The 14,112-nt window shown below is 36.9% G+C and overlaps 2 protein-coding genes across 3 annotated transcripts; both read right to left on the bottom strand.

The window, feature by feature from the left end:
• Positions 1 to 113: 113 nt before the first annotated feature.
• On the bottom strand, positions 114 to 4,626 carry snrpc (small nuclear ribonucleoprotein polypeptide C). Its single transcript, XM_027147194.2, has 6 exons — positions 4,447 to 4,626; positions 3,971 to 4,013; positions 3,722 to 3,830; positions 3,489 to 3,578; positions 667 to 771; positions 114 to 513 (listed from the first exon to the last, which is right to left on the bottom strand). The coding sequence occupies exons 1-6, from the start codon at positions 4,452 to 4,454 to the stop codon at positions 389 to 391; spliced, it is 480 nt and encodes a 159-aa protein (XP_027002995.1). The 5' UTR covers positions 4,455 to 4,626; the 3' UTR covers positions 114 to 388.
• A 2,943-nt stretch (positions 4,627 to 7,569) lies between these two features.
• Positions 7,570 to 13,703, bottom strand: sys1 (SYS1 golgi trafficking protein). Of its 2 annotated transcripts, none has more exons than XM_027146277.2 (4): positions 13,683 to 13,703; positions 8,902 to 9,135; positions 8,635 to 8,702; positions 7,570 to 8,452 (listed from the first exon to the last, which is right to left on the bottom strand). In XM_027146277.2, exons 2-4 carry the CDS (start codon positions 9,061 to 9,063, stop codon positions 8,212 to 8,214), a joined length of 471 nt encoding a protein of 156 aa, XP_027002078.1. In that variant the 5' UTR covers positions 9,064 to 9,135; positions 13,683 to 13,703; the 3' UTR covers positions 7,570 to 8,211. The 2 variants fall into 2 exon arrangements, with proteins under 2 accessions (XP_027002078.1, XP_027002077.1); XM_027146276.2 differs by lacking the exon at positions 13,683 to 13,703 and adding an exon at positions 9,911 to 10,069.
• Positions 13,704 to 14,112: the final 409 nt, after the last annotated feature.

Genomic DNA, 14,112 nt, shown 5'->3' with positions numbered 1-14,112 from the left:
AGCTAATTAATTATGTTTTGCATACTTCGTTCTGAAGCCTTCTAATACTTGCAGGTGGAGTGGCTGTCTGCCTGATCATTTTCTTTTACATTTTAATAAGCAGGAGGCATATATGAGGTTTTTAAATTTTATTGTGAAAATTGTCCTAAATAAAACAAAAATGGTCCAACACTAAAACCTATCCAGCTTGAGGGATCATATATTGTATCTTAATTAACAAATGTTAATAATTGGCCTGGAGAAAAAAGACGGATATCCAAGTTGAAGAGAATACAAGTCCTGTTAAATGAAAACAGCTAAAACCATTGAACCCAATGGTAAAGCCAATGTACGCAGTTTGGCGAAGTCTTTGTTTAGAAGAGAAGGTTAATCATGACAACAGTTCTTTCTATCGATCTGGTCGTGCCATGCCGGGTCTAACAGGAAGCATCATTGGCCGCGCAGGAGGTCGCATCATGTGTGGACCTGGCATCATTTGCATATGTCCACCCATAGGGGGTCGCATTCCTGGGCCTGCAGAAAGGAAACGGTTATTACTGCAAACCTGGTTACTTTTTTTTCTATTTACACCTTTAAAAGATGCATCTTTAAAACCACTATGCATTAAGTTAAATTTGTTTTGAAGATACACAAGTATACAGTTGTTAACATTAAAAGTTTTTCTACCTGGACCACCAGGCATCATGCCATGTGGAGGAGGACCCATCATGGGCATCATTGGTGGGCCACCCATTGGAGGAGCTGGTAACATGCCTGGCCTAGGCGGTCCACCTATAATGCAATCAATCCTTGTCAGCAGATGAACGTAACATCTCATGCAAAAACACAAGGTTAAGTTCAGCCTACTCTTTAGTGTAAGTGTTTATTAGGGCTGTCAATTACTGTATCACACTGCACTGGAATGTCACTTAAGATTTAGAGTTCTGATATATTCAAATATTATTTAGATTTATTCCTGCATCTACTGACAAACATGGAAGATGATGGCTGTGTTCTGCATATTTAACAGCAAGAAGGTATACACAATTTATTCCTGATGCTCCCATGGCACACACTACTCAAGCTTTCCATAGTTGCAGCAAAAACTGTTTCAGGACATCACTAGTTTTTTTTTGTGCATCCAAGATCATAGATAACTGCACTTAATTAACTATTTGCCATACAAGGCAAATTGCAACTTCCCAGCTTTAATTTTTTTCCCCAGCTTTGTTCTTACTCTGGTTCTTAAAATACATGTGTGTGGACAAACTGAGTGTAGCATGGAATAGCACATATTTACAGCTTAATAATAAACTCCTAGCTTAATGATGGTTCGACAGAAGCTGCATCTACAGTAAAAGCTTTTAATGCAGGAGGAGATGTACATATTTGAAAGAAGAAAAGTGTAGGATTGGGGTGAATAATAACTGGCCAAGACAGAGTTACCATGCGCACCCGCAACATGCCATCTAATGTTTGCACTTTATTATGTTGGCTTTGTAGAAGCCAACATTCTGTTATGCTACTGGTGTTATTTTCCTTAGCCAACTTTTTATTAATTGCTGTTCCTCCTAGTTTTATTTTGTTTTCTTATGTCAAGCTGCAGATGTTTTGGTCAAAAAAGATTTAACAAACTGTTTTAATAGACTTGCATTAGACAATTTCTGATATTAAACTTTCTAATTTTTGCCTTTGTTCAATAATAATGTTTGTTTCCCTGGTCCAAGTGCCATACAAGGTAAATAAGCATTTATCAGTTTCTATACAGCTTTAAGAATTCACAGTAAACCTATTTCCACAATAATGGTAATATTCAATTAACTACTAGGTGAGGTGATGATAAAAATGCAGGGTTGATTATACTAAATAAAACATCTTAAGGCTATACTAATACTGGTAAAATAAAAACAGTAAACTAAACCAGTTTAAATACAATCAAATAAGCTCTTACTCCATGTCTTATATATACATTTTCACATGCATTTCACTTTCCAGCTTACTCTGTTATGTAAACTTATGGGTTTCACATCCTAATTTAAAGAGATGTGGCAATAATAAACCAATACAAAAAACCCAATAAAGATCTAGCTACATATAAGGCCAGTTGTTCAAAAAATTTAATCTGGATCAAAATGATCCGGATTTGGAAATCCCATTTTTTTCTATTCAGGATCAGGTAATCCGTCTTACTTTTACGCCGGTTTTTCAAAGCAACATTGGATCGGATCACCCTGATCCACATACACCGTTTTCAAGATTACCAAATCCGGATTACCTGTGCTCTAAATGGGACAACATATCACAATGTGGGCTACCAGCTATGTAAAGAACAGGTAGAAGAGCCAACATGGGGTCACTGTAAGAGTTTTTTTTATTTTGAGACAAAAACCCAAAATAAACATCCACTTCCATTCATAATTTCTTTTATGACCCCTCATCTGAGTAAATATACATTAACAAATACATTGTGGATATTTTGAAAACGGCTAAAATGGCTAAATGTCCAATAGTCAACAAAATAAAGAATGTTCAGGGTTCTTTTTCATCTGAGAAGGACAGACCAGCATTTCCAAGCTCTGCTTTTAGGAGGTGGATCTGAAGTTTTGCTTCAATAAAAGTATATACACTAAAAGCTACAAATGTATTATTTGACCCATTTTAAAGTTTTACTATATTTTCCTCCTGGAATCCACCTTGAAATCCTACCCCCTGTTGGGATCAGGATAATCCTGTTTTTTTTTTTTATCAATGTTATCCAAATCCTACTGACAAGTTTTGAACAACACAAACTGAAGTTTTGATCCAGATTAAAACTAGGATTGGATTTCGGAATCTAATCGGATTTCAGATTCCTTCTTTCCCTTTTGAACAACCCATTTTCAAGATTTGATCCAATCCGATAACCAAAATCCGATCAGCTTGCCTTTGAACAACTGGCCCATAAAGATCTCAGGAAGATCCAAGGAAAAACTCATTTAATTCCAACCGAGAAGCTTTTGCCAAAAGCTGCTACAAATTGACATTCAATAACCTTTTTCCAATCACACCTGCAGATTACTGTGTGTCTGAAAAGCAAAGTTTCCCTCCTGAACAAAATAAATTATTTCACAAACGGGATGCCGAAAGATTTTACACACCAAAAAGCAAACTAACTGAATATAAAGCCCCCAAAAAGTGCAGTAGTGATTGTCACCATTACTGCATTTTTTACAGACACTTCTTAAAAAGTTGCATGGGGGAGGTGTTTGCACAAGTTGTCCCCCCTTCATGCAAGTTTAGATACATGTTCTTAGTAGCACCACTACAATTGTCTCAAAGTGCTTTCTGGATGCATGTCATTGTACATGAAAACCTGCAAATAAGCAATCCCAAATAAGACGATTTTTTACCATGAAGGATATCATGAGATATGTGTTGTGTTTTTCATGGTGCTCTCGGTGCAAGCACTTACTGCAAGGATATGCTTAAATAAATATATGCCTGTTATTTCCTAAATCTATAGGACTTACTGATAGTGGGATGAGGGAGCAGGGATCCACCCGGAGGTCCGGCACCAGGGAACGGTGTAGGTGGTATTTTCCCCTGCTGGAAAGCAGCAGCTGCAATACACACAAAACATTTTGTAAAACCAAACACACAACACAGGAATCACATTTTTCATACTGTGTGCATGAACACATGTAGGAGAATGTAAGACGACTAAACCTGACTAACAGGTCCAAAAACACTGAAAAGTACTTACTCGTTTTGTCTATCAGGCTTTGTGCTTGCTCCTCCATCCATTTCTGATAATAATCCTTTACATTCTCTTTGTGTTTCCGTCCACTACAATGAGTTTTTCTTACTGATGGCTGAGAAAACACAGGTTTGGTTTTATTGAAATATAACAGGCTACAACTCTAGGCATGAGTCTTGAATGACTCTTAAACACTATGTATATTACTCTGGTGTGTTGTAAATGAATTACAACGAGAAACATGCAAAACCATACCGAGTCGTGTGTTAAATATGTGTCGCAGTAGTCACAGTAAAACCTGAAAAGAGAAACAGATATCCAGTTTTTGTATTGTGAATGACAGACATGCAACCTGCTAACCAGGTTAGCTTCACACAGCTAGCTAACCCAACACAAATATAAGCGGTTAGATAAGGAACGCTAGCATAACTTTATCTAGCAAAAAATGTTTCCGTCGAGTGTTAAATCTGCACAGCCAAAACCGAAATACACTGGATAATATAACTCTGTTTGGTTAATGCAAACAAAAACATTTCGTTAGCCCAACAATAGATGCAGCTAGCGAGGTAAACAGTGATGTAGCAGCTAACGCTAAAGCTAACTGAGCTAAATGTGACTAAACCGTGTTTAATGAAACACAGAAATCAATTGGATTATATAGAAACATCTATTTCAGCTAATTATACGTAAAAAATAAACAAATAAATAATAACACCGTTAATTAAACTTACTTCGGCATCTTCACGGGCTAACAAAATGCGGTGCCCTAAACGGATGTTCGGTGAATCGAACGCGCCTCAATAAAGAGAGCATCAGCGCCACCACGCGCACAGGAGGAGCAGCTAGTAATGACACCCTGAGACTCAACAGCAACAACAGCCTGACAAAATGAGTGCATTTGCTTTGAAACACTGAACCGGTGCTTGAGGCAACCTGACAAAACACGTGACTATTTCAGATCTCAGTTCATGACCATGTGACTCCAAAATAAGAGCAAAGTCAAAGTCTTTTGTGATAATAATAGAGTTAATACAGATAGAATTTGTTGTTTTTTTAACCAACAAAGACACGAGGGCACGATATATATATATATATATATATATATATATATATATATACGAGATACGATATATATATATATATATATATATATATATATATATATATATATATATATATATATATATATATATATATATATATATATACACACACTTAATTTTGCTTAATGAAATACATAAAACTCAGATGTAGCATCAAAATACAAGGTGAATGCATTCTCTATATTGAGTGATACAAGCGTTATGTAATGTTACTAACTGGTTATGTGCAGATTTGTTAGCTGGAAGCCAGAACCCCACTGTAGCACTTCATGATTTGACCACCATTTGCCAGTATTCACAGTAACAGCAGTAGTGAACTGACCTTTTTCCAAGCGATTCCATAGATATCTATAGATAATTGAAAGCTTCCTGTATATTTCTGTATATTTCTATAACTAAAAGCAAACCACTAGGACCACATCCATATGTACTTTTTGAAAATTCCACTCAAAAGCCTCCATTATACAGGGAAGGTTTTCTACTACATTCCCACTAGATATCCACAAGAGAACATGTCTTCATGGGTCTCTGCCCTTATAATACTGGACCTGACAACAGATTTGGGAAGGCACCATATAGCTGTAAAGATTACATGGTCACAAACATTTGGTCATATAGTGTATGTTCTGTTATCCCTACTCTAAATGACCAGGATTGCTCAAATTCATCTGCACCGTGATTGTGGCTGTCCCCTATTCAATTCACTTCTGTCCCCTATTCAATTCACTTATATAAATATCAGATCAACAGTGCTTTATGCTTATGAATGAAAAAGAGACACCAGTCTTCGTGAACACTGATGGATCCTAAGTAGAGATTGTCAAAAGCATTAAATTCAGAGAACCTCACAATGTCACTCAAAACATGCTTCAGCATTAAGAAACTCCAGCTGCATCTCTATTTTTTAGAAAGGCTTATTAGAATCAGAATCAGAATCAGGTTTATTGCCAGGTACTGTAGGGTCTACATGTACAAATGGGATTTCTCTTTGTGTTGGTGCATATTATGGGTTGGCACTCCATCCAGGGTGTATCCTGCCTCGATGCCCGATGACGCCTGAGATAGGCACAGGCTCCCCGTGACCCGAGAAGTTCGGATAAGCGGTAGAAAATGAATGAATGAATGAAAGAAACATAAATATAGGAAACAAAGGTTATATAAATAAATGAATAAATAAAGATAAAATACAGACATGAATTGTACACTAATGCAGGATGTACAAAGTGGCCAGTGCAAATATACAATTAGAAATGTTACATATATTACAAATGAATTAACTAGAATTAATTAAAATATTAACTGTACATTAGTGTAGGATATACAATATTGGGAAAGGAATGTGCATTATAACAGTCAGATTTGTTAACGATAACGTAATGTGTTGTATCTGAGCAGTGGTGGGGTAGTTTATTAATGTCCAAGGTGGCGAATAACAGACTGTGCTAGTCCTGGATCTTGTTGATTAGGCCAGTTGCTAATGTTAAGAAGCTGTTATACTGCATATATTGCAAGATATTGCAGTGGATGGTGAGTACAGCTGAGAAGATCATCATAGTCTCTCTTCCCTCCATCACAGACATTTACACCACACACTGCATCCGCAAAGCTAATAGCATTGTGGATGACTCAACACACCCAACACACACGTTTCACCCTCCTGCCATTTAGAAAAATGTACTGAAGCATTCAAGCCCTCACAACCAGAGTAATAATGTATTGTCTGTCTGCACTGCCTCTTGCACTAGGCTGCACACTATGCACTTTGTGGCTAGATTAACATGCTGTTAGTCTTTAGCTCTGTGTTGTTTTATGTAGCTCTGTGTTTTATGTAGTACCATAATCCTGGAGAAACATTATTTCACTGTATTGCATTTTAGCCTGTACTTTTTCAGCAGCAGTCTCTGATTTGTATCTCTGATGGTAAAGATCTGATGGAATATCTGCTTGTTCATATTCTGTTTAGAAGACCAGTTGCAGTGTAATCTGGCCTGAGTTTGGATATGGCTGTCCAAAATATCAGTATATGTTGTTCTGATACTTTAATAATTTGGTTGGCTCTATATTGACTTTTGTAAGCATTGCTGATCTGAGGCTGCTGTAGGTCACTTGCTCTGGTGGCTAGTGGTAATTTCCATTAATTTCTAGTCATAGACCTTTGGTGGATGTCACACTATTGCTTTATTTGTTACATTTAAATATTGACTTAACTAAGCTCTATAGAATATTTAAAGTCTAGTATTTTTTTAATACATGGACAAGTTTTGATACCTCCTTATCCTTCATGTTTCAAAAGGTTTGTGGTGCATTGTATATGACAGTCTTTTGTATGTACTGTAGCCGTTTATGCCAGAACTCTATTCAGTAGGGTGTAATCCACAAAGTAAGTAAGCTTAAGTGTTACACACCACACAAATAATTAATGATTATGAGCAGTATATAAAAGTATATAGTAGAATACTGATCAGAATAATATTGCAGATCAGCAGAATACCGATCATTTGGTTAGTTTTGTCAGGGAGAGCGTAAAAGTGCTGCCACTACAGTAGGTGGGCAAATTACAATATTGTTTCTGCTCCTGCCTGCTCAATTTCTTCCTTCCCACCAAAGAATCACAAATGTTTTTCCCTTCCACATAAATAATAAATAAGCTTTTACCAGTGTGAAAATTCCTAATGGCTTTAAAAGAGATCTTACAGTACAGTATATGCCACCATTATGTTTTGTTATGTTGCCTCCATAAATAACAACTCATTACAATAACAACAATATTTATTTGAACTCATATACAGGACACATACACAAAATACACAAATAACCCAAAATATCCCATCATTCAGTTACATTATATAACTGCTAGATGAGTCTGTTTAAGAAAGATTTTTCTTTGAATGAAAAACTAATCACTCAGTAGGACAAATACAGAACATTGTTTAATGGAAAATTAAATAAATCAGCTCTGTTCTTCAGTGTCTATTTGCATAAAAAAATCCCCAAATGCTTCAAATAGTCTTTTTAAAACCAAGAGTACAAAAGTGCAACAAAACAGCTTATTTTGGGATTTAGTTTTGCAGTATTCTGATTCTGGCCTTTTAAGCCTCATTTTCAGAAGCACGAGAAACATCCACTTAGGCAAAATTAAGTTTATCTAATGATGTAAAAAGGAAGTGACAAAATTAAGATATTTCAGAGGAAGTGTCCATTTCAGTCAATACTTGGACCATGTTTGCATCCACTTTAGCTGGTAGACATCCACATTAGCTGCAACCACTGTTAGTGGTAGAAAAAGTTAACACTGCAACACAGCTCAACATGCCATGCGATTCAATCAACTCTGCCAGCTTATTCATAGCCCAAGGCTGAACTGAATGCACTGTCTCTCCATTAGAGAGATCCTCACAAGTTGGATTTGGGACCAGTATTCACAGGAATGGCCCGTAGCTCTGTCCGCATGCACAGGTACTCCCCGATGACTGCCATTAAGGCAATGCAGGCAATATTAACCAGCCACCATGACAGAGCAGCCGGCACATGGGAGTTATAGATCCAACAGCCAATCATGTGGAAAAAATGCACTGTGACTGTGAAGTCCAAACACTGCTTTCCCCGGCGGATGAATAACCACAAACCCAGGGCACTGACAAGAGATCCAGATAAATAAACATACAGTTCAGTACATCAATACTTTGCTCTTAGGTTAGGCTGCCAAATGTTAGTTTGTATTTTTAAATAATGGCATGATAAATTAAAAAATTTTCAATTTAAAATCTGCTGAATCAAGTACATTATAAATTAGACACTTAAAAAAACGGCACACACCATGTGAGAGAGTTCAGAATGAATGCCATCATTGAGAGTCGACCATGTGTCGTAGAAAAACCAAGGACCTAAAAAAATAAATAAATAAATTGAAAGAATGGCTTAACAACCATTTAAAATAATCTGGTTACAACTAATTGCAGGACTTAATACTTGCTTAATATCACATATCTCTATATCATGCTTCGAAATATTATTGTTTGGTGATTATTGTCTGTGGTTTTGTGACCACAGCAAAACTTCTCTCTCTGGGTGTAATAAACTTACTTCGTAACTGAATATCTGATCAAGAGATCTGTTGGTGTGCACAAGGCCATCTACACTGGCTAACCAAAGACCTAGGAAGCTGTAGTAAATGCACTGCATCAGGATGATCTGGGAGATGATGAGCACTGGATCCCAAACGTAGCTGCGAAACTGACTGGCCATCTTCAATCCAGGGCTTCAAATCAACTTAAAAAAAAAGGCTATTAATTTCACAGGTCTTCACTCCAGGATTTGCTGTAGATCAGAAAAAAAGTTAAAATTAGTTTAGGTTCAGACCTCGATTTGCTAATACATTCAGCATCACAGGTCCACAAAACATAGCCAATGGGTCCAGTTGTGTACTGTAGCGTTAAGATTTCCCTTCACTGGAACTAAACCTGCTGAATACCTTTGGAATGAACTGGAACACTGGACCTGCTGTGTGTTTTACATTTATTATTGAAAAATGGGATTGATGAACATCTGATTACGAGTGTAACTGTTCTACGGAAATACACAATTCGAAAGAACATTTACTAAAGTCGATGTTATTATTATTAGTAGCATTATTATTCTTCTTATTACTAACATAATTATTATTTAATATTTTTTTAATAAAAAGCGGAACAACAGGATTAGTATCAATTAGATATATAATAGGAAAAGCGTAATAATTGCCAGTATTTCTTCTTCGGATAAATGAATCAGGTGATTTTCTGTGTCTCATTCGGATCTTAGTGTAAGTTGGAGAAGTTAGCATGTTAGCTGCTAATGTTAGCTGAACTTAACATTTCTCAAACAAAACAATAAATAAATAAATAAATAAATAAATAAATGGAATGAATGAAACTAGCGCCGTTGTTTTTCTATTAGATTTTAAGCACAATAGATCATGTAAAGGTTGATGTAGGTCTACAGAAACAAATGTCAGCTTTTTTAAACTTACAAACTAATCACTCGTCTAAAGTGGATGACAACAAATGACACATCTCTTTAGCCCATTACTGTTTATAAGGACAGCTTTGCTTACCTACACCTTCGATGGCATCTGATTTTAATGATCCCTTACCAAAGGAAGTACATATTAATAAAAGTAAACAATCATATTTTCTGATGACAAAGCTTTAAGAAGAAGCTGCTATGTCAATAAGGAATGTGAATCCAGCATCAGCAACGGTTCCGACAAACTACATATTCCAAAATAAAAGTCCTAGCAAACAATACATAAGAAGAAAAAAACAAAAACGTTATGGGCGGAAGGAATTGAGTGACGTGAAAAAGAAATTCATTCAAAACTGAAAACACAATTCCACCACAAGATGCATGTCTAACTATGTACTTTATTGTATGAACAATATTTACCTTTAGCTAGAAGTTTCCTTGCTGATTACCCAATTACATTAGCTGCTGGAATCAAAGATGGATGACTCAATGTGATGGATGTGCGACTGAGTGTTTTTGACTAAATGTATCCCAGGTGGAAATGGCAGAAAAAAGTTTGCTACAACTGTTGAACCTGTCCACTGAATATCAAGAAGGGGGAGTTGTGCATTTTATTAAAGCTATGCATGTTTATTTAAGTGCTGTATCATAAGGAGCCCTGTCCCAGCTCAACAGTGAGATTGAGCAGTACCCAGAGACACTGGAACCTCTGCTAGTCATAAGCCAAATAAAGAAGATGCACGAGAGCCTAGAGGAGCACCTGGAAGGTTACATGAATATGTACCTATGGGTACTGGTAAAATGTGAAATTAATTCATCACTACAGTTTGACTTCTGTGTTTAAAAAAGTAATTACAGAGAGTCCTAGAATAAAGCATAGAGAAACCACAATTAACACAATTAAACAGGTTGTCCAGCTAAACATGCAGATATCAGACAAATCTGTCTGATATCTGCATGTTTAGCTGGACAACCTGTTTAAATATGGGCATGGACAGCATTTATTAATATTTCTGTTTTTAAAAATCTTTTTTTAGGAGAACTCACGGATACTGTAATGAGAAATAAAAAAGGTAATGAAAGCACACTTACCCACCTACATCTACATGCACACAACTAACAATGTTTATTATAACAGGTATATGACTTGGTGCCTTTGGTCATGTGCCAAGTGAATGTGTCAAAGTTTTCAGGAGTAGGTGAGGAGCTTGACAAGTCTGAGGTGTCAGCCAGCCAGGGCAGAGTCAGTATCGATGGATCAAAGCAGCAGCTTTATTTACAAACAGCTGACCACAGGTTAATTCCATCAAGCCACATGAAACAGCATTTGGACCATTTTGCTCTGTTGCGAGAGGAGCAGGTGCACCAATACCTGCTTGAGACTAGCCTACAAAATCACTCTGTGAGCCAGCATCTGTCAGGAAGTCTCTAGACTGGCACAAAAGATTTGCTGGACCGGAAAAGGGTTACTCAAGTACTCAAAGATAACCGTTGAAGACAACATGCAGGCCTTCCTTTCACGGACCAGGAGGGCTGACTGAAGCAGGACTGGGCCAACCAATGAAAGAAAAGCAGTGGGACTGAAAGGGACTGCGAACCCCAAGGAAATGCTTAATGCCCTGGAATGTGCTATTACCACTCTGGAGATTGTCCAGGACCTGTGGAGGGACTTTTTTTCGCCATGCTATAGAGAAGAATTTGCCAAAATTCTGCAGGATAGAATCATTGAGGAATCTACCAGCCCATTGTCCAGCCCCATTGTGGTCATACCAAAGCACGATGGATCACTCTGGCTCAAGCAAATAGTGACCTTTAAAATGCCTTAAATTATGTACTATGGTTTGGATGCCTTATATATATCATGCCTATAACTGCCAGGTTATTATTATGCTTTGATAATTTTACATGTACTATAATGCCTAATGAGTGTAGAACAAGTATGTGATGTTTGGTATGTATGTGATCAATATTTACGTTCCTAATGTATCATTTGGTTTGACATTTTTACATACATGTGACAAAATCCATGCCCAATTTTTAACTTTACCTTGTGGGGAACACATATAATTCAAAGACTTTCATATTAATTTTGATGTCTTAGGTGGAGAATATACATATAGGTGAATATATATGTTATAGTGAGTTTAAGGCTCACCCTAACAGTGGTTGATCAGATGAAAGATCTTGGAGTTGGACTAGTCAGAAATGGTTATAACCATATGACACCAATGATGAAGCTGAGTTAAAAGTCACCAAAAGACAACTGAGCCAACTAGATCATAGGCATCAAGATGGTCTATGCAAAGGCCCTATCTGTCAGTGTGTTGTTTATTCACAGGTATGCATGGATCACTTTAAACTCAACCAGACATCCAGGAAATTAGCGCCTCCCATTCTGAAATGAGGTTCTTTGGATCTCCATCTCAGGCACCCTTAACAAACATTCAGATGGTAACTCTGAAATGGTAGGGGAGTACCCTTTTGAAACAATTAACCCTTTTTGGGGCCTCTGTACCACCTGAGCTCTGCCCAGGGCTTCTAAATGGACTGGAGAACCAATCCTTGCGTCTATGGTCATCAGGGTCATGCTTGAACAATTTCCTGCTGGAATACTTTTTTGTATACAGAACGTGTGATTATTGTGTTGATTGGTGTTGTCTTCCTATTGTTCATGTTACCCATCCTAATCCTTTGTTGTGCTAGTACTTATTTGTGGCATTCTTTTTTTGTCCTGTCATTATTTCGATGTTATACTGATGGTGACTCGGTCCCCTGTATACAGGGGAAAAGCATAAAGGTAACAACACAACACGTAGAGCTGTCTGTTGTGTGAGACACTCTAGGTAAGGGGTGATCACCAGTCACCACTTTGGTTAGTCAGGTTAGAGGGATAATACGTGAGTTTTGATGAGCAAGTCCAAAAGGAAAAATAAAGACAACAGTTTTGTGAAAACTATGGAAATGATAGATTGAATATAGTATAAATAGTACTATAGGGTGTATATTGGTCAGAAGGCCTGCTGATATGAAAAATATGAACTTTACAAATAATAAATAATACACCTTTGTGCTTTGCATTTTTATTTTTCTCTTAAGATCTGCATATGTATTTTGGGGTGACTGAAAATACCATAAGTGTTGTAAACTACATGGCATGAATTATATCTAATAACTTTATGTCATTTAAAAGTAGGGCTTTAAGGAACTATTTCAGCCAAGTACAGTAGAACAGATACTCCCCATTTTGTTTTGAATTATTTTGAGTAGAATTCAACATTGCAAACTCTTGGTTATGGCTTTTCAATTATGAATCCATAGAAGTTTCTTAGGGCTCAGCAGCAAACTTGTGATTTGATATCATCCAACAAGCTAAAGTGAACACTAAACCCGAACCTGTGCACAGTTAAGCTATCAGGTAGTTTAAATAATTTGTTAAAAGTAATTAAAGCAGGAGTGTCCTATCTTATCCACAAATGGCTAGTGTTGGTGCAGGATTTCATACCAATCAAGCAGGAGCCACACCTGATTCCACCTGTTAATTTGTTGATCATGGCTTTTATAATAAACTCAGATGTAGCTTCTGCTAGGTTGAAATGAAAACTAGCATCTACAAGAAATCAACCTGGCAAAAAAAATTGTGCTCTCCTGGAAAAGTATACTTGATAAATTTTGATATGACTCGATCACCAGTTATGGATGTCTTCCAACCTCACTTTTTTGAAGGTCTCAGCATGCATACAAGAAGGCAGTAAAAGAATTGAAATGTAAACTGCTGGGAGAAATAGTTCTGAAATTCCAATGAGAGAAAAAACAAGGCCTATGTTATGAGAAAAAACAAAGACAAATTGTAACACACAAACCAAAACAGCAGACTGGAAAACGCGAACCAAATCAGAGTAGGCAAAAAAATCAGCCGCAGAGAAAAAGGTCGGTCACACAAGGAGAAACTGCAGCACTTCAGCACCATGGATAGCGCAGCTGAGTATAACTGCAAAGCGGGGTGGCAGGCAGAATGCCAATCAGAAGCGACCTTTAATGCCAATAAAGCTGGCAATAAAGCTTATTCTGATTCTGATTCTGATTTATAATCACACCCTCCAATGTCACCCAAATGCGGATGGGTTTAGAGTGGTTCCTCTAAAGGTGTCTTCCTCTTCCATCTAAAGTTTTTCCTTACTTCAGTCACCTCAGGCTTGCTCATGCTGGATAAATATAAATAAACACACTTAAATTTCTATTATTAATTTTTAGATTTTGTATAAAATCATTTATTCATTTAATCATTTATAT

The sequence above is a fragment of the Tachysurus fulvidraco genome, chromosome 5 (genome assembly GCF_022655615.1).
Source record: "Tachysurus fulvidraco isolate hzauxx_2018 chromosome 5, HZAU_PFXX_2.0, whole genome shotgun sequence".
Lineage (NCBI taxonomy): Eukaryota > Metazoa > Chordata > Actinopteri > Siluriformes > Bagridae > Tachysurus > Tachysurus fulvidraco.
Note: the sequence above shows the minus strand (reverse complement) of the source record. Positions and strands in the feature narration are given on the sequence as shown.